This window comes from Geotrypetes seraphini, chromosome 4, assembly GCF_902459505.1.
Source record: "Geotrypetes seraphini chromosome 4, aGeoSer1.1, whole genome shotgun sequence".
Classification (NCBI taxonomy): domain Eukaryota; kingdom Metazoa; phylum Chordata; class Amphibia; order Gymnophiona; family Dermophiidae; genus Geotrypetes; species Geotrypetes seraphini.
The window spans coordinates 298,150,541-298,177,129 of record NC_047087.1 but is presented as its reverse complement, the minus strand read 5'-3'; the positions used below and the strand labels follow the sequence as shown (position 1 = coordinate 298,177,129).

At 36.2% G+C, this 26,589-nt stretch overlaps 1 protein-coding gene across 3 annotated transcripts in view; it reads left to right on the top strand.

Annotated features, from left to right (window-relative positions):
* Positions 1-26,589, top strand: part of CFAP43 (cilia and flagella associated protein 43) — a 387,888-nt gene that overhangs the window by 194,117 nt on the left and 167,182 nt on the right. For all 3 annotated transcript variants that reach the window (XM_033942773.1, XM_033942772.1, XM_033942771.1), the window contains exon 20: positions 2,348-2,473. In XM_033942773.1, coding sequence (XP_033798664.1) covers positions 2,348-2,473 — 126 coding nt within the window. The remainder of the gene's footprint in view (positions 1-2,347; positions 2,474-26,589) is intronic.

Here is a 26,589-nt window from a genome sequence, read left to right as displayed (position 1 = left end):
CTTTATTTGAGAAATCCAGAGTCTACCTTATCTTCTTTATTGGAATTAATTGATAAGTTTGGCAAATTTTCAGGTTATAAAATTAATTGGAATAAATCTGAAATTATACCTCTGAATGTTCACTGTGTAAAAGGATTATTTGATACTTTTCCATTCATATGGAAAGAAGAAGGATTTAAATATCTAGGCATTCAAGTTAAAAAAACAATTGAAGATACTGTAAAAGAAAATGAAAAATATGTATTAAAAAAAGTTACGGAGTTATGTGAGCAATGGAACCCATTACATATTTCTTGGTGGGGAAGAGTTCAAACTATTAAAATGATGATGTTGCCTGTAGTTTGCTACCAAATGAGTATGATACCTATTTATTTTCAGGGGTCCTTTTATAAAAAGCTTAATAGAATTTTAACAAAATTTCTTTGGCTTGGTAAAACACCTAGAATAGCTTTAGTAACCTTACAAAAATCAATTAAGGAGGGAGGGGTAAATTTTCCAAATTTTTATAGGTACCATCAAGCCTATATTCTACGTCAGGGTATGTATTGGATCCTCCCAGAACTTATAGATAATGCACCAGATTGGTTATATTTGGAATGGCGCCTTATGTTTCCCCTAAATTTAGTTCATCTACCAAGTATTAATATACCTAAAAGATACAAAGAAAATAAAATAATAATGGATACTTGGAAAACATTGAGATTTATTGATAAATTAACACCCATCCCAATATACAAATCAACTAATCAATCCATATGGATAAACTCCAAGATCAAAATTGGCGGAGCTCAAATCCTTTGGAAGAACTGGATTAATGCAGGCATTAGAACTCTAGATGATATTATATCAGAAGGTAAACTGCTGGATTTTTCACAATTGCAACATAGATTTGGTCTCAATAAAACACAAAGTTTTAAATGGTTGCAATTGAAGCAGGCCATTCAAGTTGGGTTCCCTGAATGGAAATCATTAAACAATCAATATAGTTTAAAATTCTTATGCTTTAAAGCAGACTTCCTAGGACATCAAGCCGCATTGTGGTATAAATTAATATCTGGATATGTAAATAAAAAACCAAAAAATGGTCTAAGAGACATTTGGAGCATTGAGATTGGACATCAAATTAATGCATCTCAATGGCCACTAATTTGGTCTTGGAGAATGGGATGTACAGTGTCAGCATCTATGAGACAAACATGGTTCTTTTTATTACATAGAGCTTTTTGGACCCCTACCCGTTTGCAAAAATTAGACAGTTCTAAGTCTAATAGATGCTGGCATTGTAATCTAGAACCAGGGACATTAGATCATTTATTATATCATTGTCCTTATATAAAAATTTTTTGGAATTCAATTTGGCCACAAATTAATAAATTAATGGAAAATCATATTGCGATATCATATGATACAATTTTATTTGGAACAATGATGAGAAAAAAAAGTCAAATTTCACCAGAAAATAATAAGCTTTTATTAATTATGACAGGGGTTGCCATTCAACATATAACTAACAATTGGAAAAATTACAACAACCTAAATTACACATTTTGGTGGAATACAATATGTCATATTTTTAAAATGGAAAGAACAATAGCAGTACAAAAGGGGACATATATTAAATTTATAAAAATATGGGGGCCATTGACAAAATATTGTAATGAATAAATAATATGATGTTTTCTTCTTCTTTTCTTTTTTTTTTAAGGATTTTTTTTTTATGACACACATAAAGGGGGGGTAAGAAAAATTAATTTATACATAGTATGTTATAATATATTATACAAAATGTAACGTATGAAAAAAAAAGGTAATAAAAGGGTGGGGGGAGGGAAATGGGATAAAAATTGTTTAGATTATATTGTATTAGATATAAAAAAGTTATTGAATATGTATCAATAGTATTCTAATATGTTGTATACTTTTTATAAAAATTTGAAAATTAAAATATTATATTAAAGTAATGAAAGGGAGGGGGGAAAATCAAATTCAGATATATAATGTATTAGATATAAAAGTGATAATATGTATTTATAAATTGTAATTAATTATTATGTACACTTTATGAAAAATTAGAAAATAAAAAATATTTGGAAAAAAAAAAAAAAAAAAAATGAATTCAGTGCTAACTGTTTTTTTTAAATATCAGGGGGATTATACAATTTAGTTGAAGCCATAGAAGCAAGCTCTGTGGATGCCAATTGAGCACCCCCAGCATTAAGCAAACTCCCTCATTATGTCTAGGTGAGGAGGAGTAATTTGTATTATTTGTGCCATTCTATCCACAATCATTTTAAAATATTGGTATCTATACTTGAAGCAGCTTCTATTCCTGTTTCTCATCACCCAGATTCAGACAATGATGCGTGAGAATGAATTACTGTCTGACATTGAAAAACTGGACCAGCAGGAGTTCAACTTGGACACAGAGGAGCAAGAGAGACTGCAGGCAGAGAGCGAGCAAGAAATTACAAGGGTAATATGCATTTGGATTTTCAAAAGGCATTTGACAAAGTACTTCATGAAAGACTTCTGAGGAAATTAGAAAGTCGTGGGATAGGAAGTAATGCCCTTTCATGGATTGAGAACTGGTTGAAAGACAGAAAACATAGAGTGGGTTTAAATGGTCAATATTCTCAATGGAGAAGGGTAAATAGTGGGGTTTTCCAAGGGTCTTTGCTGGGGCTGCTGTTTTTTAACACATTTATCAATGATCTAGAGATAGGAATAATTAAATTTGCTGATGACACAAAGTTGTTAAATAGTAAGACGATTGTGAACAATTGCAAGAGGACCTTGTAAGATTAGAAGACTGGGCGTCAAAATGGCAGATAACATTTAATGTGAGCAAGTGCAAAGTGAAGGATGTGGGAAAGAGGAACCCGAACTATAGCTATGTGATGCTGGGTTCTGTGTTAAGAGTCACTACCCTGGAAAAGGATCTAGGTGTCATTGTTGAGGATATGTTGAAACCCTCAGCTCAATGTGTGGCGGCTGCTAAGAAAGCAAATAGAATATTAGGAAATATCAGGAAAGGAATGGAAAACAAAGATGAAAACGTTGTAATGCTCTTATATTGCTCTATGGTACGGCAGCACTTCGAATTGTGTGCAGTTCTGGTCGCCATATCTCAAGAAAGATATAGCGAAATTAGAAAAGGTACAGAGAAGGGCGACAAAAATGATAAAGTTTCAAGTTTTGCTTAAAATTTGATTAATTGCTTAATCATACTTCTAAGTGATGAACATGGCTAAAAAAATTTTTTTACAATGTTCAGGGGAACATTACATGCAACGTAGACTTGACGTACAGGACATACAGTACAAATAGGAAAAAAGGGTAAGAAATACAATAATTGATAGAAAGTGAGACAAATAAGGGATAAGACAAAAGGAAAGGTTAAGCGAGAAGGGTTAGGAGAGATCAGAGGTCAAAATTTGAGGATGCAATCCTAACTTGGGGAGCTAACAGTCAAAAGCATCTTTTTTTCCCCAATTCTTTATTATTTTCAAAACGTACAGTAAGTGTAACAATAAAAAACATCTTTAAAAAGAAAGCATTTTAACTTGCTCATAAATCTGTCTTTAAGACACTCTTCCCTTAAGTGAATGGGGGGGGGGGAGGAATTCCACATTTGTGGTGCCCTGACAGAGAAAATGTATTGTCGTCGTTTGTTAATAATTTTAAGGGAGGGGACAGTCAATAAATGTTGGTCATTGGATCTGAGCATTCTAGTGGGAGCATAAGGAATCAAGTGTCAATGAAGGCTGGGGCTTTATAAAGAAGTGACTTAAGAGTTAACAAGCATATTTTATTCAATGAGACACCGGGAGCCAATGAGATTTTTTAAGGAGTGGCAAAATATGGTCCTATTTCTTTGAGTTTGATAGAGGAATTTTGGATAATTTGTAAGCATCTTATTTCCTTTTGGGCAATTCCCTTAAATAGGGTGTTATAGTAATCGATTTTGGAAATCACCAGAGAATGTATCAATATGTTAAGTGATTTGGGTTCTAACAATTTTGAAACACATCAAATTTGATGTAATCTGAAAAAAGTGGATTTGACTACACTACTAATAGGAAAGGCTAAAGCAGCTAGGAATCTTTAGCTTGGAGAAGAGACAGCTCAGGGGTTAGATGATAGAGGTCTATAAAATAATAATTGGAGTGGAAAAGGGAAATGTGAACCACTTACTTGTTCTCTCGTTCCAAATATATTAGGACTAGGAGACATACAATGAAGCTACTAAGTAGTAGATTTAAAACAAACCGGAGAAAATATTTCTTCACACAACATGTAATTAAACTCTGGAATTCATTGCTGGAGAATGTGGTGAAGTCAGTTAGTTTAGCGGGATTTAAAAAAGGTTTGGATAATTTCCTAAAAGTCCATAGACCATTATTAATATGGCTTGGGGAAATCCACTGCTTATTCTGAGGATAAGCAGCATAAAATCTATTTTGCTACTTGGGATCTAGCCAGGTGCTTGGGACCTAGGTTGGTCACTGTTGGAAAAGCACAGTTACTTACCAAAACAGGTGTTATCCAGGGACAGCAGGCAGATATTCTCACTGATGGGTGACGTCACTGACAGGAGATCCGGAACAGACCCCTTTAAGAACTTAGAAAGTTCTCGATAGAATGAACCGCGCATGCGCGAGTGCCTTCCCACCCGATGAGGGTGTGCGGTCCTTCAAGTAAGATACACCAGCTAAGAAGCCAACTAGGGGAGGTGGGTGGGTTGTGAGAATATCTGCCTGCTGTCCCTGGATAACACCTATTACAGTAAGTAACTGTGCTTTATCCCAGGACAAGCATATTCTCACTGATGGGTGACCTCCAAGCTAACAAAGATGGGATGGTGGGAGTGTTGGCCAAAGAAAATATAATGTGAAATACAGAGTGGCCGAAGTGCCCATCCCGTCTGGAGAGAGAATCCAGACAAAGTGAGAAGTGAAGATATGAACTGAGGACCAGGTGGCAGCTTTACAGATTTCCTCAATGGAAGTAGATCTAAGGAAAGCAACAAAAGCTGCCAGAGCTTGAAACTCTGTAGGGTGTGACAGGACTGTCTCGTGCCAGGCCAGAGTGAGCATAGCAGAACAAGATATAGACCAGCGATGGCGAACCTATGACACGCGTGCCAACTGTGGCACGCGAAGGCCTTGCAGCTGGCACGCGCAGGGCCGCCATCAGGGCAGTACTACCAGGGGGTGCACAGGAGAGAGAGCTGAACGGGGACGATGGGGGACCCGCGGGGTTAAATATAACTCGAGCCGCGAGGCTCGTCTTCTACTCCGACTGCCCTGCCGCTCACACAGCCGATCGGAAATCTTCCCTGACGTCAGCGCTGACGTCGGAGGGAGGGCTTAAGCAAAGCCCGCCTTCCGACGTCAGCGCTGACGTCGGGGAAGACTTCTGGTCGGCTATGTGTGCGCGGCGGGACAGGCAGGAAATAGAAGACAAGCCTACGCGGCTCGAGCTACATTTTGCTGAGAAAGTTGCTAAGATGGGCTGGGAGACAAACGGGGGAACACAAAAGGGGGAGGGAGTGCGTTTTGGACACAAAGCATGAACTTGGGAGAGAGGAAGGGGGGAAAGAGATGCTGAGGTGGGGGAGGGAATGGGTTTTTGGACACAGAAGGCATGGACTTGGGAGACAGGAAGGGAGGTAAATAGATGCTGAGGTGGGGGAGGGAATGGGTTTTTGGACACAGAAGGCATGAACTTGGGAGAGAGGAAGGGAGGGAAAGAGATGCTGAGGTGGGGGAGGGAATGGGTTTTTGGACACAGAAAGCATGAACTTGGGAGAGAGGAAAGGAGGGAAAGAGATGCTGAGGTGGGGGAGGGAATGGGTTTTTGGACACAGAAGGCATGAACTTGGGAGAGAGGAAGGAAGGGAAAGAGATGCTGAGGTGGGGGATGGAATGGGTTTTTGGACACAGAAAGCATGAACTTGGGAGAGAGGAAAGGAGGGAAAGAGATGCTGAGGTGGGGAGGGAATGGGTTTTTGCACACAGAAGGCATGGACTTGGGAGAGAGGAAGGGGGGGAAAGAGATGCTGAGGTGGGGGAGGGAATGGGTTTTTGGACACAGAAGGCATGGACTTGGGAGACAGGAAGGGAGGGAAATAGATGCTGAGGTGGGGGAGGGAATGGGTTTTTGGACACAAGGCATGAACTTGGGAGAGAGGAAGGGAGGGAAATAGATGCTGAGGTGGGGGAGGGAATGGGTTTTTGGACACAAGGCATGAACTTGGGAGAGAGGAAGGGAGGGAAAGAGATGCTGAGGTGGGGGAGGGAATAGGTTTTTGGACACAAGGTATGGACTTGGGAGAGAGGAAGGGAGGGAAAGAGATGGTTGTGTACACGGGGAATAGAAGAAAGGAGAATTTTTAGTCATAGGGAGGGAGTGAGGTACAGACAGTGGCATACCAAGGTTGGGGTGGGGGCGGTCTGCCCCGGTTTTACGCCCCAAGGGGGTGCACAGCTGGCCACCCTCCAGTGTTCTCCCTAGGCTGGCAAACTGCATCTCTTTAGCCACTTGAGTGCCATCGCCGCCATTGGGAGCAGGCCGGTGCCAAGTTCTCCCTGCTTTTCCCTGTGGGGCCGACCAACTCTCGCCACCCGCATCAATTCTGATGTTGGAGAGGATGTTCTGGGCCAGCCAATCGCTGCCTGGCTGGCCCAGAACGTCCTCTCCGATGTTAGAATTGACGTCGAGTGGCGAGAGTTGGTCGGCCCCGTGGGGAAGAGAAGCAGGGCGAACTCGGCGCCGGCCTGTTCCCGATAGCGGCAGTGGCAGCCTATTCCCCAGTGGCGGTGGCAGCATTTTCCCAATGGTGGTGGCATAGGGGAGGGCAAGGAGAAAGAAAGAAAGGGGGGGACAGGGAGCCAAAAAAAAAAAAAAAGAAAGAGGTCTGGGTGAAACAAAGAAAAATGGGGCACAGAGAGAGAGAGAAAGACAGACATACAGAATGAAAGGGGGTATGGAGAGAGAGAGAAAAAGAAAGAAGGGGGCAGGGTGAAACAAAGAAAAAGTTTGGGGAGGGAATGAGGTCTGGAGGAGAGAAACATACAGGAGGCTGAAAAAAGGGAAGAAATATTGGATGCACAGTCAGAAGAATAAAGTGCAACCAGAGACTGATGAAATTACCAAAGGTAGGAAAATAATTTTATTTTCAATTTAGTGATCAAAATGTGTCCGTTTTGAGAATTTATATATGCTGTCTATATTTTGCACTATGGCCCCCTTTTACTAAACCGCAATAGCGTTTTTTAGCGCAGGGAGCCTATGAGCTTCAAGAGCAGCGTGGGGCATTTAGCGCAGGTCCCTGCGCTAAAAACCACTATCGTGGTTTAGTAAAAAGGGAGGGGGAATATTTGTCTATTTTTGTATAGTTGTTACTGAGGTGACATTGCATAAAGTCATCTGCCTTGACCTCTTTGAAAACCCGCGGAATATAAATGATAATTAACATTTTCTCTGCGTACAGCGTGCTTTGTGTTTTTAAAATTTTATTGTTGGTAGATCATTTTGACTTGGCCACAAAGGTAAGGGGGAGGGAGGGGAGCTGCTGAAAGAGTCTACCTTGACGTGGTTGCAGGCTTACAAATCTTTTGGTCAAAGAGTGCGGCGACAGAGAAAAGTATGTGTGTATTCGGCCCATGAATGAAATCATTAAAACATTATAAATTGCCAATAAATTGAAATGAAAACCAAAGGATTGTGAATCAAATTGATTCTCTGACAATACAAAGATTCCAACCTTTAAAAATGATGTTACATAGTTCAGGCAACTTTATAAAGAGTTTTTAGATACTAAAATCTTGTTATTAAGGTTTAATTGACGTGCTGGCACTTTGAGGAAATTCTTTGGTTTTGTGCGGCAGTTTGGGCACTCGGGCTCAAAAAGGTTAGCCATCACTGATATAGACAGACAGCCAGGCGTACAGTCCAAAGGAGACAAAGCAGTTTCTCCAGTAGGAAAATGAGGTTTAAAAAGGCACACAGGCAGAACAAGTGACTGAGTGAGAAGAAAAGTGACAACTGTTTAGAAGAAACTTTGGACAGAAACGAAGATCCTCCTTGGCATGATGAAAATCTGCAAAGGATGGATCTGCTAATACTCGTTGACCTTTCTGGTAGAGGTGAGAGCAATAAGGAAACACACTTGCCAGGCCAGGCAGGCAAGAAACTAAAGATGAACCGCCAAAAAATTGGCTTCAACAAACTGGAAAGAACTACAGTAAGGTCCCAAATGACATAAAGGGACCAGAGAAGTGGTTTGACGGGGTAAAAAAACCCTATCATATGCCTGGAAACCAAGTGAAAAGGGCTACAATAGAGCCCAAACAATAGGAAAAGCAGGAGATGTGGTTTCACATGAAAAACCACTGTCATGAATCTGAAAACCAGAAGATAAGCAGTAAGAGGGAGACCCTTGACTGGCAAAGGAAAAAATGCAATAGCATGGAAAAGAAGTCTGAGAGATATAGACTTGAGACTAAAATCAAATAAAAGAAGAAAATAATCCATAAGCAATTCCACTATGTAGTAATGTGGAACATGAAGATAAAGAACCTAGACCACTTGTGATAGAAACATTGTTGAGTGGCTGGTTTCCTGGAGACATCCAGAAGATAAAAAACAGGCAGAGAAAGATGCAGCCCAAGAAAAATCAACTGAGAAGGCAAAGCATTGCAGATTGCAAAGAATCAAAGATTTCTGAGTCGGAGTGAACCAAGTAGGAAATATCAGAAGAAGCAAGGTCTCCCTGAAACTGAAAAGAAGGAGAAGGGAAAACCCATGTTACCTGGGCCACCATGAAGAAAAAAAAAAAAAAAAATTGGTGGCTGCTTCTCTCTAAAGCATAAATAAAGTCTATATCTTGCTCCTAGTGCTCTTAATTGAGGTCTTAAATCCAGTAGTTGTTTTCTTTTTAAGGCAGTTTCTCTGGCAAAATCCGGTACAATGTGTATACGTGCATCTTGACATCGTAAATTTTTATTTTCTTTAGCCAGTTGACATATTTCAGCAACATGTTGGTATCTTAATAGTTTAAATATTAAAGTTATTGGACCTTTTTGTAGTGTTGTTTTTTGTCCTGGTATTCTGTATCTATATCCAGCGATTATGAAAGTAACTTTGGGAAATAAAACACAAAACTTCACAGATTACAAGAAATTAGCAGAATATATAGAACAATGTGAACAACCAATGACTTCTTAAATAAAACGCTGAGTAAGTTTATCAAGATTGATATTTTTTTTTCAAATGAATGTGTTTATATTATTTTAAATCGTTACTAAAAATAGACTTTGAATTAACTGATTCGAATATATAGAATCTTCCAACTTACTTTTAAAAAAGAGAAAGATCGATGACACAAGCACGGAACTTGGCTCGGTGAGAGCATGGATGAGTGGCTGACATGGGGGAGGGGCGGAATGTTGACTTCATGCTGTGTGTTGCTGCACGACTCAGGGAGTTGGAGGATTGAGTCGGATTTCAAATAGACTGAGAGGATTGCGAGGTGAATGTCTCCCTGCCATATAGTCCCTCAGAGACACAGAAATATCCGAGGTATGATGGTTGCTATGACACTGCCGAACAAAAACACGAAGAAGCATGCATTTACAGGAAATCTCTATTCAACCAATGAACTACACCGAAAAAAAAAAAAAAGAAAAGGTTGTTTTCACGTCATCACGTCTACGGAGGAAGAAGAGGAAACTTGAAGGAAAAAAAAAAGGCATTTATACCAACGGAACTATACGGAATGAAAATATATTTAATATTAGATATAAAATATAGAATGAAATAAACTGTATTTACAAAAAAAATAATAATAACTTCATAGTAAGAATATGTTTTAAGATTCAGATACAAGCTGAATCCATTCTCTATAAGATACAGTTCTTTACCGGATATAGAGAAAAAGGTTTATGGATAAGAATCATTAAAGTTTTCAATTGACCTATTAAAATAGGAATAAGAATGAGTAAGAGAATGGGTTATGATAGATTTTAATTTTATTTTTTTTTTCACAATTTTTACCTTTTAATTTTAGATGAATGTATCTCATAGAATAGAAATTATAATGAATGAGATGAATGATTGAAGTTATAAAAGATAAAATGTTTGCTTAAAGTATTCTAATAATCTTATCCTTTTTATAAATTCAAAATATCTTATATATATTTAATTTAGCTGAACATAACAAAATTTGGATAAATAAATAAAAGTATTCATATAAATAAGAAAACAAAGATATATAAATTGTTGAATTTTAATAGTAGTATTTATATTATTACTATGGAGCTTGTGATAATAAATATTTTACAGCTTGTAAGGAGTGATGTTAAACCTGATCTAATTTTGCGTTTCCAAGTATTCGTATATGTATGGGGTGGGGAGGGAGGAAATAGGGGGATATTAAATTTCAAGGGTCTGTGTACAATAGGTAATTCTTTATTTTATCTTATATGTGGGAAAAAAAAGATTAAAAAAAATATTGAAGATTGGGATGTTGCATTACAAATTATATTAATGCATAATGGATCTTAAGATAATATCTTTAAACGTTAATGGTCTCAATCACCCGATTAAAAGAAAAAAAGCATTATTATTTTTAAAAAGACAGAACGCTGATATATGCTGCATACAAGAGACCCATCTTTCAAATAACGAATCTATAAAGCTAAAAGGTGATTGGGTCAAACAATGTTACTTTTCTTCAGCAATAGGAAAAAAAGCTGGTGTTGCTATATTAATAAATAAAAAATGTTCTGCTTCATTTAAATTTAAAAATAGTAATTGTCTGGATGTACATAAAACTCTCTTTCCTTTTCAAAAAGACGCCTCAGCCCCACCACTCCACCGCTTAAAGTATTTCATATCGCGGGAAGCATATTGTGGTGCTTCATCATTGGCTGTCAATTTTTGAAACAAATTTTATATAAGTTATTTTTTATTTTATATTTTTTACTTTTTTACTTAGTGTATCATAGAATAAATATTTTAGTTGGAACTAATTTATCCACTTATATCCTTTGAGAAGTAAACAGTACTTAGTACTTATCTCAGCCAAAGACCCAGGGAGTCAGACCCGACATGTTTCACACATCCTGGTGTTTTATCAAGGGTCTCCCTGCAAGAATAAAATAAAATAAGAAGAGCTACTACATACAATTGTGTACTGCCCTTAATAAATAAGATATTCTAACTTATAAATGTCCACAACAATCGCTCACCAAGGGTGCCGCTGTCATCCGACTCCTGTAGTTATGAGAATAAGATGGCGGCGGCGTCCTTCGGACTAAATTTAAATAGTCTCCTTTTCAATGCTAACTCCGCCCCCTGCTGTTCAATTGGTCCCAGCAAGAAATTACAATGTCCCCCATTCGATCTCATTGTTGAGCCCGTTAGGCTCAACAGTGTCCAATGAAAAAATGAATCTCTGTTCACTCTCATTTAATTTAATTTGATCACCTTCCCCAGCCCATCCCGTCTCTATTTTTATGACCCGCCATCTGAAATCGGAAATAGAATGTTTGCAACGCATCCAATGCTCTACCAAGGGTGCATGTATGTTCTGATTGAGAATGCGAGATTTATGTTCAGTCAATCTCGTCTTTATTTTTCTATTAGTACATCCCACTTATATGAGGTCGCAGGGGCATACAATAATATAGATGACCCCCTGTGAGTTACAATCCGTCTTATGCTTAGATTTTAAAATCATCGATCTCCCCGGGACCTGCCAAGAGTCCCCTTGGATGGCAAAGGGACACCATTGGCATCGACCACATATAGAATGGTTACCCACCTCCCCTTCCTTAGGACGAGTTCCATATTTTTGGAAATTGCATCGTTGTCCTAAGGTGATGCCTCGTGTGTACGCTATCCTAGGAAAAATGTTGAGGGATTTGTGGGGTTGCACTATGAACCAGTATTTCCTAAACATATCTACTACTGATTTCGCTGCTCTTGAATAAGGAAGGATACAAGTAAGTTTGTCAATCTCGTCTGGCTCACTAGATGGTTCCTGTAGCAACAGATTTCTATGTGCAAATTTAGCTCTATAGAAAGCTTGCTTTATAGATCTCTCCGGGTAGCCTCTATTACGGAGGCGTACCTTCAATTTAGCAGCCTGTACCTTAAACTCATCTAAAGTGGAACAGATCCTGCGTATCCGCAAAAACTGCCCAACAGGTAAGTTAAAACGGAGTTTAAAAGGATGAAAACTGGTGAAGTGTAATATAGTGTTACGAGTGACTGGTTTTCGAAATAAAGAAGTATTAATTCTGCCTCCTTGTGCTCGGACAGTAATGTCTAGAAAATCAATTTTAGTTTGGTGGTATGTCATGGTGAATTTGATGTTCAAGTCCACTGAATTCAGATATTCAACAAAAGCTTCTAGATCTTGTTTGTTACTATGCCAGATGAAAAAGATATCATCAAGAAATCTGCCCCAAAAACAAATATAAGGGCTCCATACCGATGGATATACCCATGTTTCTTCAAACCGTGCCATAAATAGGGCAGCTACCGAGGGGGCCAAAGTGGCACCCATCGCCACCCCCTGGGTTTGTTGATAAAACTGATGGTGATGTTGAAAATAATTATTCTTGATGACCCATGTGGCCAGTTGCATCAAAAAGTCAGTGGATATGCGGGGGGTGGGTCTGTTTTGCAATACCTCCCTGATCACTGTCAGCGCCTCATCTTGAGGAATCTGCGTGTACAGTGAGACAACATCAAGAGTCACTAGCCATTTGTCTGTCATATCCAGTTGGAGATTATCCAAAGTCTTCAAAAAATGTGAAGAATCCCTAATGTATGATTTTATTTTCGGGACCTCATCTCTAAGGAAGAAATCCACCGTCTTAGATAGAGGTTCTAATATGGAGAAGCGGGTATTCACTATAGGTCTACCCGGAGGATTTTTGAGAGTCTTATGTACCTTTGGGACGAATGAAATGCTCGGTACCCTGGGGTGTTTTTCAAACATAAAAAAATATTCTTTTTTAGTGATTTCGCCCCGTTGATGATAAACATTCAATAGTTCAAGAATTTCTTCCCCTAGTGCCGTCGTGGGATCCCCATCCAGGCGTTTATAAGCTTGTTTATCCGCCAGTTGCCGTGTGGCTTCAACATTATATTCATCTCTATTTAGAATGACCGTGGCCCCACCTTGATCGGCCTTTGTTATGATTATGTCATCGTTTGCCAATAGTTCATGAAAGCCATGTAACTGGGCCTTCGTGGTATTGTAGGGGCCTGTATTGTGCCAGTTTATTTGGAGCTCCTTAAGATCTTTACTAAGAAGTTCACGAAATGTAAAAATCAAGGGGTCCATCGGGCCCGGGGGAATCCAGTGTGATTTTACTTTACATATTGAAATAGAGTCTTCAACCCTTGAAGTTTGACTATTCTCTGACTCCTCCTCAGATGGTTGGAGTTGTTCACTTTCTTTATCTTGGAAAAAAACTTTGCATTGCATTTTCCTAACAAATGAATGTAATGCAGCATGCAATTTAAAGAAATCGGGAGGGTGGGACATGACAAATCCCAGTCCCTTCTCCAATATTTCCATCTGTGGGGCCGTCAGGTCAAGGGAAGATTAATTTATCACTGTCGAGGTGTTGTGGTCCGAGTTTTGCCCCTCGCTCGTTGTTGTCGTGTCCGTCCTCGTCCGCGGGATTCTGCGTTGGTTGAATCCCCTGGTTTTTCCGTACCAGCCTCCGTGGAGGCTTCAGAGGAAGTATCGGACTCAGCTGAGGAGCTATCAAATGTCACCTTTTTCTTTTGTACAAATGTAGAGGGTTTTCTCTGCCAGGAGTATACCCTATCCTGTGCATAGTCTCTTTGATCTCTCTTCAACTTTTTGATTTTATTAGTCCTAATGTCTTCCCTAAAATTCTTCATAGATGTTTTTAGGTCTTTTAGTTTTCGATCAAAATCTCCAGTGTCTAGTCCTTGTTGTAATTCATGCTCAATGGTGCTCACTTTTGTACATAATTCCTTTTCCGTATTTTCCGTGGTCTCTACCAAAAGAATCATGAGGTCTCTAGAGCATTTGTTTAATATGGCTGTCCAGCGGTCAGTGAAAGTCTTGTCCGTTGAAATCATTTTGGGTTCTTTTAGAATGCTTAGACCCCTGGGAATCATTGCACTCTTTAAGTATTGAACCAATGTGCTACAATGTAGCTCAGCTCTTATGGCTCTTTTCATTGTGTTCTCTAATTCTAGCCAGGACGATTCTGCAGGGGGTAGTTCTTCATTATCTAGAAGGGCTGGTCTAGAAAGTACCCTTTGAAATTGTTCCTCAGTGTATCCTTCAAATTGTAACATTTCAGTTGCCATATTGCTGTTAACTTAAAGCTGCAAAATGTGGCAGGAAAGTTATTATTCTTGTGTCATCTATCCAGTCAAATCTTTATTGATGTAAAAATAGTAATTGTCTGGATGTACATAAAACTCTCTTTCCTTTTCAAAAAGACGCCTCAGCCCCACCACTCCACCGCTTAAAGTATTTCATATCGCGGGAAGCATATTGTGGTGCTTCATCATTGGCTGTCAATTTTTGAAACAAATTTTATATAAGTTATTTTTTATTTTATATTTTTTACTTTTTTACTTAGTGTATCATAGAATAAATATTTTAGTTGGAACTAATTTATCCACTTATATCCTTTGAGAAGTAAACAGTACTTAGTACTTATCTCAGCCAAAGACCCAGGGAGTCAGACCCGACATGTTTCACACATCCTGGTGAGCATGAATTACAACAAGGACTAGACACTGGAGATTTTGATCGAAAACTAAAAGACCTAAAAACATCTATGAAGAATTTTAGGGAAGACATTAGGACTAATAAAATCAAAAAGTTGAAGAGAGATCAAAGAGACTATGCACAGGATAGGGTATACTCCTGGCAGAGAAAACCCTCTACATTTGTACAAAAGAAAAAGGTGACATTTGATAGCTCCTCAGCTGAGTCCGATACTTCCTCTGAAGCCTCCACGGAGGCTGGTACGGAAAAACCAGGGGATTCAACCAACGCAGAATCCCACGGACGAGGACGGACATGACAACAACGAGCGAGGGGCAAAACTCGGACCACAACACCTCGACAGTGATAAATTAATCTTCCCTTGACCTGACGGCCCCACAGATGGAAATATTGGAGAAGGGACTGGGATTTGTCATGTCCCACCCTCCCGATTTCTTTAAATTGCATGCTGCATTACATTCATTTGTTAGGAAAATGCAATGCAAAGTTTTTTTCCAAGATAAAGAAAGTGAACAACTCCAACCATCTGAGGAGGAGTCAGAGAATAGTCAAACTTCAAGGGTTGAAGACTCTATTTCAATATGTAAAGTAAAATCACACTGGATTCCCCCGGGCCCGATGGACCCCTTGATTTTTACATTTCGTGAACTTCTTAGTAAAGATCTTAAGGAGCTCCAAATAAACTGGCACAATACAGGCCCCTACAATACCACGAAGGCCCAGTTACATGGCTTTCATGAACTATTGGCAAACGATGACATAATCATAACAAAGGCCGATAAAGGTGGGGCCACGGTCATTCTAAATAGAGATGAATATAATGTTGAAGCCACACGGCAACTGGCGGATAAACAAGCTTATAAACGCCTGGATGGGGATCCCACGACGGCACTAGGGGAAGAAATTCTTGAACTATTGAATGTTTATCATCAACGGGGCGAAATCACTAAAAAAGAATATTTTTTTATGTTTGAAAAACACCCCAGGGTACCGAGCATTTCATTCGTCCCAAAGGTACATAAGACTCTCAAAAATCCTCCGGGTAGACCTATAGTGAATACCCGCTTCTCCATATTAGAACCTCTATCTAAGACGGTGGATTTTTTCCTTAGAGATGAGGTCCCGAAAATAAAATCATACATTAGGGATTCTTCACATTTTTTGAAGACTTTGGATAATCTCCAACTGGATATGACAGACAAATGGCTAGTGACTCTTGATGTTGTCTCACTGTACACGCAGATTCCTCAAGATGAGGCGCTGTCAGTGATCAGGGAGGTATTGCAAAACAGACCCACCCCCCGCATATCCACTGACTTTTTGATGCAACTGGCCACATGGGTCATCAAGAATAATTATTTTCAACATCACCATCAGTTTTATCAACAAACCCAGGGGGTGGCGATGGGTGCCACTTTGGCCCCCTCGGTAGCTGCCCTATTTATGGCACGGTTTGAAGGAACATGGGTATATCCATCGGTATGGAGCCCTTATATTTGTTTTTGGGGCAGATTTCTTGATGATATCTTTTTCATCTGGCATAGTAACAAACAAGATCTAGAAGCTTTTGTTGAATATCTGAATTCAGTGGACTTGAACATCAAATTCACCATGACATACCACCAAACTAAAATCGATTTTCTAGACATTACTGTCCGAGCACAAGGAGGCAGAATTAATACTTCTTTATTTCGAAAACCAGTCACTCGTAACACTATATTACACTTCACCAGTTTTCATCCTTTTAAACTCCGTTTTAACTTACCTGTTGGGCAGTTTTTGCGGATACGCAGGATCTGTTCCACTTTAGATGAGTTTAAGGTACAGGCTGCTAAATTGAAGGTACGCCTCCGTAATAGAGGCTACCCGGAGAGATCTATAAAGCAAGCTTTCTATAGAGCTAAATTTGCACATAGAAATCTGTTGCTACAGGAACCATCTAGTGAGCCAGACGAGATTGACAAACTTACTTGTATCCTTCCTTATTCAAGAGCAGCGAAAACAGTAGTAGATATGTTTAGGAAATACTGGTTCATAGTGCAACCCCACAAATCCCTCAACATTTTTCCTAGGATAGCGTACACACGAGGCATCACCTTAGGACAACGATGCAATTTCCAAAAATATGGAACTCGTCCTAAGGAAGGGGAGGTGGGTAACCATTCTATATGTGGTCGATGCCAATGGTGTCCCTTTGCCATCCAAGGGGACTCTTGGCAGGTCTCGGGGAGATCGATGATTTTAAAATCTAAGCATAAGACGGACTGTAACTCACAGGGGGTCATCTATATTATTGTATGCCCCTGCGACCTCATATACGTGGGACGTACTAATAGAAAAATAAAGACGAGATTGACTGAACATAAATCTCGCATTCTCAATCAGAACATACATGCACCCTTGGTAGAGCATTGGATGCGTTGCAAACATTCTATTTCCGATTTCAGATGGCGGGTCATAAAAATAGAGACGGGATGGGCTGGGGAAGGTGATCAAATTAAATTAAATGAGAGTGAACAGAGATTCATTTTTTCATTGGACACTGTTGAGCCTAACGGGCTCAACAATGAGATCGAATGGGGGACATTGTAATTTCTTGCTGGGACCAATTGAACAGCAGGGGGCGGAGTTAGCATTGAAAAGGAGACTATTTAAATTTAGTCCGAAGGACGCCGCCGCCATCTTATTCTCATAACTACAGGAGTCGGATGACAGCGGCACCCTTGGTGAGCGATTGTTGTGGACATTTATAAGTTAGAATATCTTATTTATTAAGGGCAGTACACAATTGTATGTAGTAGCTCTTCTTATTTTATTTTATTCTTGCAGGGAGACCCTTGATAAAACACCAGGATGTGTGAAACATGTCGGGTCTGACTCCCTGGGTCTTTGGCTGAGATAAGTACTAAGTACTGTTTACTTCTCAAAGGATATAAGTGGATAAATTAGTTCCAACTAAAATATTTATTCTATGATACACTAAGTAAAAAAGTAAAAAATATAAAATAAAAAATAACTTATATAAAATTTGTTTCAAAAATTGACAGCCAATGATGAAGCACCACAATATGCTTCCCGCGATATGAAATACTTTAAGCGGTGGAGTGGTGGGGCTGAGGCGTCTTTTTGAAAAGGAAAGAGAGTTTTATGTATATCCAGACAATTACTATTTTTACATCAATAAAGATTTGACTGGATAGATGACACAAGAATAATAACTTTCCTGCCACATTTTGCATCATTTAAATTTAAGGCAGCTGATCCTCTTGGAAGATGGATATATGTGGAAATGGACATGGGAAATACCACCATGACGCTCTTCAATATATATGCCCCTAATTCGAACCAGAATGAATTTTTTAAAACTCTGCAACAATTAATTTTTCCACTTGCTACTTCAAATCTAGTAGTAGCAGGGGATTTCAATGCTGTTATGGATCCACTGATGGATAAAAGTCCGAAAAGATTTATAAAATCACTAGGCCTTGATAATTTGGTACAATCTTGTGATTTAAAAGATATTTGGCGTATTCTTCATTTTGATGGTCGGGAATTTTCGTTTTGCTCACAGGTTCATAATTCTTTTTCTAGAATAGATTACATTTTTGTTTCTAATCAATTAGTACATCAAGTCACACAGGCTGTCATTGATCCAATTATACTATCTGATCATGCCGGAGTGTGGATTGAAATTAAAATAATAGATCAGAATGGAAATAGACCTATATGGAGATTAAATAATACATTGCTCACAGATGCTGATTTTTGTGAAAATCTTTTAGAAAAAATAAAAGATTATTTTCAAATTAATGATACAGAAGAAATTTCAATAGAGACTTTGTGGGATGCTTTTAAAGCATATATTAGAGGACAAATTATTTCTTATTCAGCATTGCAAATAAAAAAAGAAAAAAAACAATTTACAGAATTAGAAAAAGTGGTGAAGTCTCTAGAATCAAAATTAATTGAAAAATGGGATTATTTGACACAACAAGAACTTTTAAAAGCTAAAGGTAAATATAATGAAATTTCTTCAAAAATTATTAGAAAAGATTTATTTGTACAGCAAGCTTTGTATTATGGAAATTCGAATAAGACAGGAAGAATGCTAGCAAATTATCTTAAAGCGAAAAAAAGAAAAACAAAAATAATTGCTATTCAAAATGAGAATGGTGAAATTTTATCTCAAATTGATCCCATTATAAAACAATTTTTAAAATATTATAAAGATTTGTATTCTGAGCCTTATTCGAAAAAGGAAAAGGATGGTTTATTTTTTTATTTATTAAATTTCCAATTTTTACAACAATTGAATCACAAGTAATATAATTATTTGTTATATATCATTGTATCTATCATTAATACAATTTAATTTATAAGCAGTATATATTATATATAATCATAAGTTATAATTCCCTCCCCATTTTTTCAATTAATAATTTCAAAAAATATGCATAACCCCATTCCTATATAAGTATTGCAAATGTGCTAAGAAGTCTAATCATTAGAATAATTAGTCAATGGTTGCCAAATTTTATTGAAATTATGAAGATTCCCATGTTGTATTGCCAATACTCTTTCCATTTTGTAGATGTGACAGACAGAGTTCCACCAGAACGTATAATTTAATTTGGTATAGTCTTTCCAATTTTGAGTGATTTGTTGCATGGCGACTCCTGTCAATATCAATAGCAGCTTGTTATTATTTGCTGAAATCGGACTCTGAGTTCTCATTGCAGTGCCAAATAGTATGGTATCATATGAGAGTCCTACATGATTTTCTAATAATTTGTTAATTTGGGGCCAAATTAGATTCCAAAAGGCATTTACACAGGGACAAAAAAAAATTAAGTGATCTAAAGTCCCTATTTCTATTTTACAATGCCAGCATCTATTAGATCTAGTATTATCTATCTTTTGCAGGCGCGTAGGGGTCCATAACACTCTATGTAATAAAAACATCCATGTTTGACTCATAGATGCTGACTTTGTAGATCTTAATCTCCAGGACCAAAATCGTGGCCATTGAGACGCAGAAATTGTCTGTCCAATCTCAATACTCCAAATATCCCTAAGACCAGTTTTCTTTTTTTTATTTAAAAATTCATATATCAACTTGTACCATTTTGCGGCTTGGTGACCCAAGAAATCCGCCTGGAAACATAAAACCTGCAAACTATATTGAGTATTAAGGTTTTTCCATTCAGGGAACCCTACCTGAATAGCTTGCTTCAATTGCATCCATTTAAAATATTGTGATTTATTTAAGCCAAATTTATTTTGCAATTGTGAAAAACTAAGCAATGAACCTTCTGAAATGACATCATTTAATGTTCGTATACCTGCACTTATCCATTGTTTCCAGACGATCTTAAATCCGCCAATTTTGATCCTGGAGTTTACCCAAATAGATTGATTTAGTGATTTACAAATTGGATCTGGTGATAGGTTACTTATATATCTTAATGTTTTCCAAGTATCTAATAATATTCTGTTATCTTTGTATCTTCTAGGCATTGTTATACTAATTAAATGATCTAAATGAAATGGGAACAGGAGCCGCCATTCTAAATATAGCCAATCTGGTACATTCTCCATGAGATCTGGGAGGATCCAATACATACCCTGTCTTAGAATATAGGCTTGATGGTACCTATAAAAATTTGGAAAATTTACCCCTCCCTCCATAATTGGTCTTTGTAAAGATACTAAAGCAATTCTGGGTCTTTTCCCAAACCAAACAAATTTTGTAATAATATTGTTTAATTTTTTGTAAAAAGACCCCTGAAAAAATATTGGTATCATACTCATTTGATAACAAACCACAGGCAATATCATCATTTTAATTGTTTGAACTCTTCCCCACCATGAAAGATGTAAAGGATTCCATTGTTCACACATTTCTGTAATTTTTTTCAATAAAAGTTTTTCATTTTCTTTGACTGTATCATCAATTGTATTTTTAATCATAATTCCTAAATATTTTAATCCTTCCTCTTTCCAAATAAATGAATATGAATCAAATAATCCTTTGGTACAGTGAACATTAATTGGAAGAATTTCTGATTTACTCCAATTAATTTTATATCCAGAAAATTGTCCAAATTCCTCTAGAAGATTAAATAATCTTGGAATAGTATTCCCCGGTTCTCTCAAATATAATAAAATATCATCTGCATATGCAGAAAGTTTATATTCCCAGTAAGAAATTGGGATTCCCTTTATCTCCTTAGTTTGATTAATTGCAATTAACAAGGGTTCTAAAACAATATCAAAAAGTAAAGGAGACAAAGGACATCCTTGTCTAACTCCCCTTTGTAAGTTAAATTTATCTGATAAATTGTTATTTATATATAATCTTGCACCAGGAGAGCTATACAAAGTCTGAATCATTTTAATAAAACCGGGACCTAATCCGAACCATTCTAGAGCTTGATACATAAATTTCCATTCTACTCTATCAAATGCTTTTTCTGCATCTAAAGATAGCATAAAAGCTGGATCGTTCATAGTTTTTACTAAATTTAAGGAGTGAAATGCTAATCTAGTGTTGTGTGATGAATGTCTTTTAGCAATAAATCCTGTTTGATGTACATCAATAATGAAAGGAAGAGCTTTTGCCAATCTTATAGCTAGTACTTTAGAAATTAATTTACCATCTACATTTAATAAGGAAATAGGCCTGTAATTTGAAACCAAGGTAGGATCTTTGTTTGGTTTTGGTAAGACAATAATTAGTGAATCAGCCATAGTACCTGATATATTTCCATTATTCATTTGATATTGATACAACTTTAATATATATGGTAAAATAATGTTTTGAAATGATTTATAAAATTCAACCATATAACCATCACCACCCGGAGCGGATCCAACTCTAAGAGACTTCAATGCTGATTCTATTTCTTTTAAAGATATAGGTTCTTCTAAACTTCTTTTTATATGATCTGGAACATTTGGTCCAATAAATGAATTTAAAAAATTTAGTCCATCTCGTTCTTTATTTTCATAAGATTCAGAAGAATATAAATCTTTATAAAAATCAAGAAACTGTATTAAAATGTCTTTATTGTTAGTGTGTGTATTACCTTGTTTATCTTTTATTGCAATAATCTTGGACTTTCTTTTTTTTGCTTTAAGAAAATTTGCTAATAATTTCCCAGCTTTATTTGAATTTCCGTAAAATTGAACTTGTTTATTAAATAAATCTTTCCTCACAAATTGAGAAGAAATCTCATTATATTTAACTTTTAATTTTAATAAATCTTGTAATGTTTTATTTTCCCATTTTTCAATTAATTTATTTTCTAATAACTTAATTTGTTTTCCCAATTCAAGAAAATGTTTTTTATTTTATTTATTAATATATGCTGAATATGAAATAATATTCCCTCTCATTTTTGCTTTAAAAGCGTCCCATAAGATCTCAGCATTAATATTATCCGAATCATTAATTTGAAAGAATTCTTGTATTTTTAATTTAAATTCTTCCAGAAAATTTGAATCCGCTAAAAAAGCATTATTAAATCTCCAAATTGAATTGAAATGTTCAATATCATAATTTTGAAGGTTAATCCACACACCAGCATGATCCGAAATTATAATAGGATCTATTACTGCTTTTAACACACGCTGCGCTAGATTATTGGAAACAAATATATAATCAATTCGTGAAAAGGATTTATGGACCTGAGAACAAAAAGAAAATTCCTGATCATTAAAATGAAGAATACGCCATATATCTACTAAATCACAAGATTGAATCAAATTATCTAAGCCTAATGATTTCATTATTCTACTTGGTCTTTTATCCAAAATCGGATCCATTACAGCATTGAAATCCCCTGCTACTATTAAATTAGATGTAGCCAGTGGTAAAAGTAATTGCTGAATTTGTTTGAAAAACTCCATTTGATTCGTATTAGGAGCATATAAATTGAATAAATCCATGGTTGTATTTCCCAGAACCATTTTGATATGTACCCATCTACCTAAGGGGTCATAATTTATTAATTTGAAATTCGCATTACATTTTTTGTTTATCAGAATAGCCACTCCAGCTTTTTTCTTCAAAGCCGGTGCAAATAAACATTTAGAAATCCAACCCTCAGATAATTTCCTAGATTCAATTTCAGAAAGATGGGTCTCTTGGATGAAGTATATGTCCGCATTTTGATTTTTAAGGAACGATAGTATTTTCTTCTTCTTAACAGGATGATTTAAACCATTGACATTCATAGAATAAATTTTTATATCCATTTTTGTTTATATTCAAATTTTAACCAATATTCTATGATAATATACATGATTAGATCTTAGCACAATTAATATATATTGACCCCCTTTCCCACCCTCTATTTTCCCTCCCCATCTTCCCACTAACAATGTCTGACCTGGAACACACATTGGTTATGCAAAACCTAAATCCCCTCCCCCAGGCAACTAATCACTCATAAATTATTTTAAAAATAACCTCTAAATTCAATACATTGCATATTTCTTTACCTACCCTATTATTCATTTATCCTTTCATTAAAAATCCCATTGTATATTATAATTCATATTAATTATATTGGATAAATCATATTAATATTTTCAAGTCTTAGATACAACTAATATATTACCTCTACAATAAATTCATCATATTTCAAATATAGCTCTAGTTCCCATATATCAAATATTCATATATATAAATTTAATATAACCATTCTTATAAAGACAGTATTAAAATTTTTTTTAATAAAATCATCTTAAACATTTTTTTTTAAAATCTTCATTCATACTAAGCTAATATGAATAGGTAATTAAATAAAATATATATTTATATCATTAAGATTATAATTAATACCTATGTTATAATAATTTCCCACTCAGTTAATCCAATTTAATCCAATTAAAATTAGCAGTAATAAATATGGATGTAATAATTCTATAAATAGTTTGATTTCTATTATAATATAATTATATCATAACATCCAATATATTAATAATATTGAATCAAAAATTATAATATGTTTTGTTGTTTGTTTGTTTTTTTAGTTTTTTTTTTTTTATGGAATAAAATCTATAAATAATTTAAATCATAACATCCAATATATTATAATAATAATTAAATCAAAGATTGTCAATCGTTTTAAAATAAAAAAAAAATAATTCACTCTATTAGTAATCATTGTCTTCTTCTTTCTTTTTAACCATCTTCTTTTTTCTTATTTATCTTGCATTTTCTATCTCTTTTCTTCAGATGAAACTTCCCTTTTATTCTGTTTTTATGTAGACATTGGTTCCTCTTGTGTCAAAAATTCTTTCAGTTTTCCAGGATCTTGAAAATACATGGATTTATTCCCAATGGACACTCTCATTGTTGAAGGATAATATAGACCATACATGTATCCCTTTTATTTTAATTGCTGTCTGAATGTGAGGAATTGTTTCCTTATATTTGCAGTATATTTAGCAAAGTCAGGTACCAAGATCAATTTAGATCCTTTGTAGTTTAGGTTTTTATTTGCTTTTGCCACTTTTAAGATCTCTATTGCTTGTTGGTATCTTAATACTTTGAAGATCAGGGGTCTAGGAGCTGTCTGGTTTGTTGGTTTTCTTGTGGGGATTCTGTGGGCACGTTCTATCTCTAACGGCCATTTAGAATTTAGCTGCAGCAGTTTAGGCAAAAGATTTTCCAAAAACTGTATAGGGTCTCCTCCTTCAATATTTTCAGCTAAACCAAGAATTATAATATTCTTTCATTTTCCTCGATTCTCCATATCGATCAGTTGATTTTTTAAGGCTGTAACATTTTTTTTTTCTTCTTCACACTTTTGTGTAAAAGTTTCCAACTGCCCGATTCTTTCTTCTATCACAGACATTCTCTGCCTGTCAGTTTGGATCTCCTGTTTCAGATTGAGCAGCTCCTCCTTAACTTCTGATATTTTGTTGGCATTATCAGTCAACATTAATTTGATTTTAAATAATTCCGCCATGATGTCAGATTTTTCATTAAGTTCCTCAACTTCCAGCGGGATTGGTACACTCGACGGCGATACGGGAGTTACCTTCGACCTTTTCGCCGAAACTCCCGATGTACATGGTTTTTCATTCTTCCCTTGCCTTATCGCCGCCATCTCCGACGTTGATTTTTATTATTTTTAAATCGGGCGAGTAAAGTAAACAGTTTATTTTTATTCAGTTGTTGCCTGGGACTCAGGAGCGCCGCGGTTAAGCTGCCATATCGTGCGCGCTCCAAGCCACGCCCCCCAAAAAAAAGGATGGTTTAGATTTTTTAAAGTTAATAAAAGGACCAAAAATTCCTGATCATATAAAACGAAGTTTAGAAGAGCCAATATCCTTAAAAGAATTAGATACAGCTTTGAAATCCCTTAGGGTTGGATCCGCTCCAGGTGGAGATGGTTATACAGTGGAGTTTTATAAATCATTTCAAAACATTATAATGCCCTATTTATTAAAACTATATCAGACATAACTAAATAAAGGTTGTATTACAGGTACTACGGCTGAATCAATAACTATAGTTTTACCTAAGCCAAATAAAGATCCCACTTTGGTTTCAAATTATAGACTAATTTCTTTAATAAATGTGGATGGAAAAATTTTAACTAAGGCATTAGCATTAAGATTGGCTAAAGCTCTCCCTTTCATTATAGATATGCATCAGACAGGTTTCGTTGCTCAAAGACACTCATCTCATAATACTAGACTGGCACATCACATGTTATATTTGACAAAATCCATTAATGACCCAGCATTCTCTATTTCATTAGATGCTGAAAAAGCTTTTGATAGAGTGGAATGGATCTTCATGTTTCAGGCAATGGAATGGTTTGGAATAGGATCCGGATTTATACAAATAATAAAAGCATTGTATAGCTCCCCTGCTGCTAGATTATATATCAATAACAATTTTTCAGAAAGATTTATTCTACAAAGGGGGGTTAGACAAGGATGCCCACTATCTCCTTTGCTTTTTGATATCGTTTTAGAACCCTTATTATTAGCTATAGAACAGGTAAGGGAGATACAGGGTATTCCGCATTCAGATAGAGAATATAAATTATCAGCATATGCGGATGATATTTTACTTTATTTGAGAAATCCGGAAACAACTATTCCAAATTTGCTTGAATTAATTGAAAAATTTGGAAAATTTTCAGGTTATAAAATAAACTGGAATAAATCAGAAGTGCTTCCACTCAATGTACATTGTACAAAAAGTTTATTTGACTCATTTTCTTTTATTTGGAAAGAAGAAGGATGAAAATACTTAGGAATTTGGATTACAAAAACTGTGGATGAGACTATGAAAATTAATGAAAAAAATTTATTACAAAAAGTGTCAGAAATGTGTGAACAATGGAATCCTTTATGCATATCTTGGTGGGGGAGAGTGCAAACTATAAAAATGATGATATTACCAGTAGTTTGTTACCAAATGGGTATTATACCAATTTTTTTTCAGGGGTCTTTTTACAAAAAATTGGATAAGAAGTTAACAAAATTTATTTGGCTTGGAAAAAACCCCAGAATTGCTCTAGTATCTTTACAAAGACCAATTGCGGAGGGAGGGGTAAATTTTCCAAATTTTTATAGGTACCATCAAGTCTATATTATGCGTCAGGGTATGTATTGGATCCTCCCAGAGCCCATTGAACATATACCAGATTGGTTCTGGTTAGAATGGAGATTAATGTTTCCTTTACTTCTGAGTCATGTAATCAGTATTCAAATGCCAAGGTTATATAAGAATCACAAAATATTTGTTGATACTTGGAAAA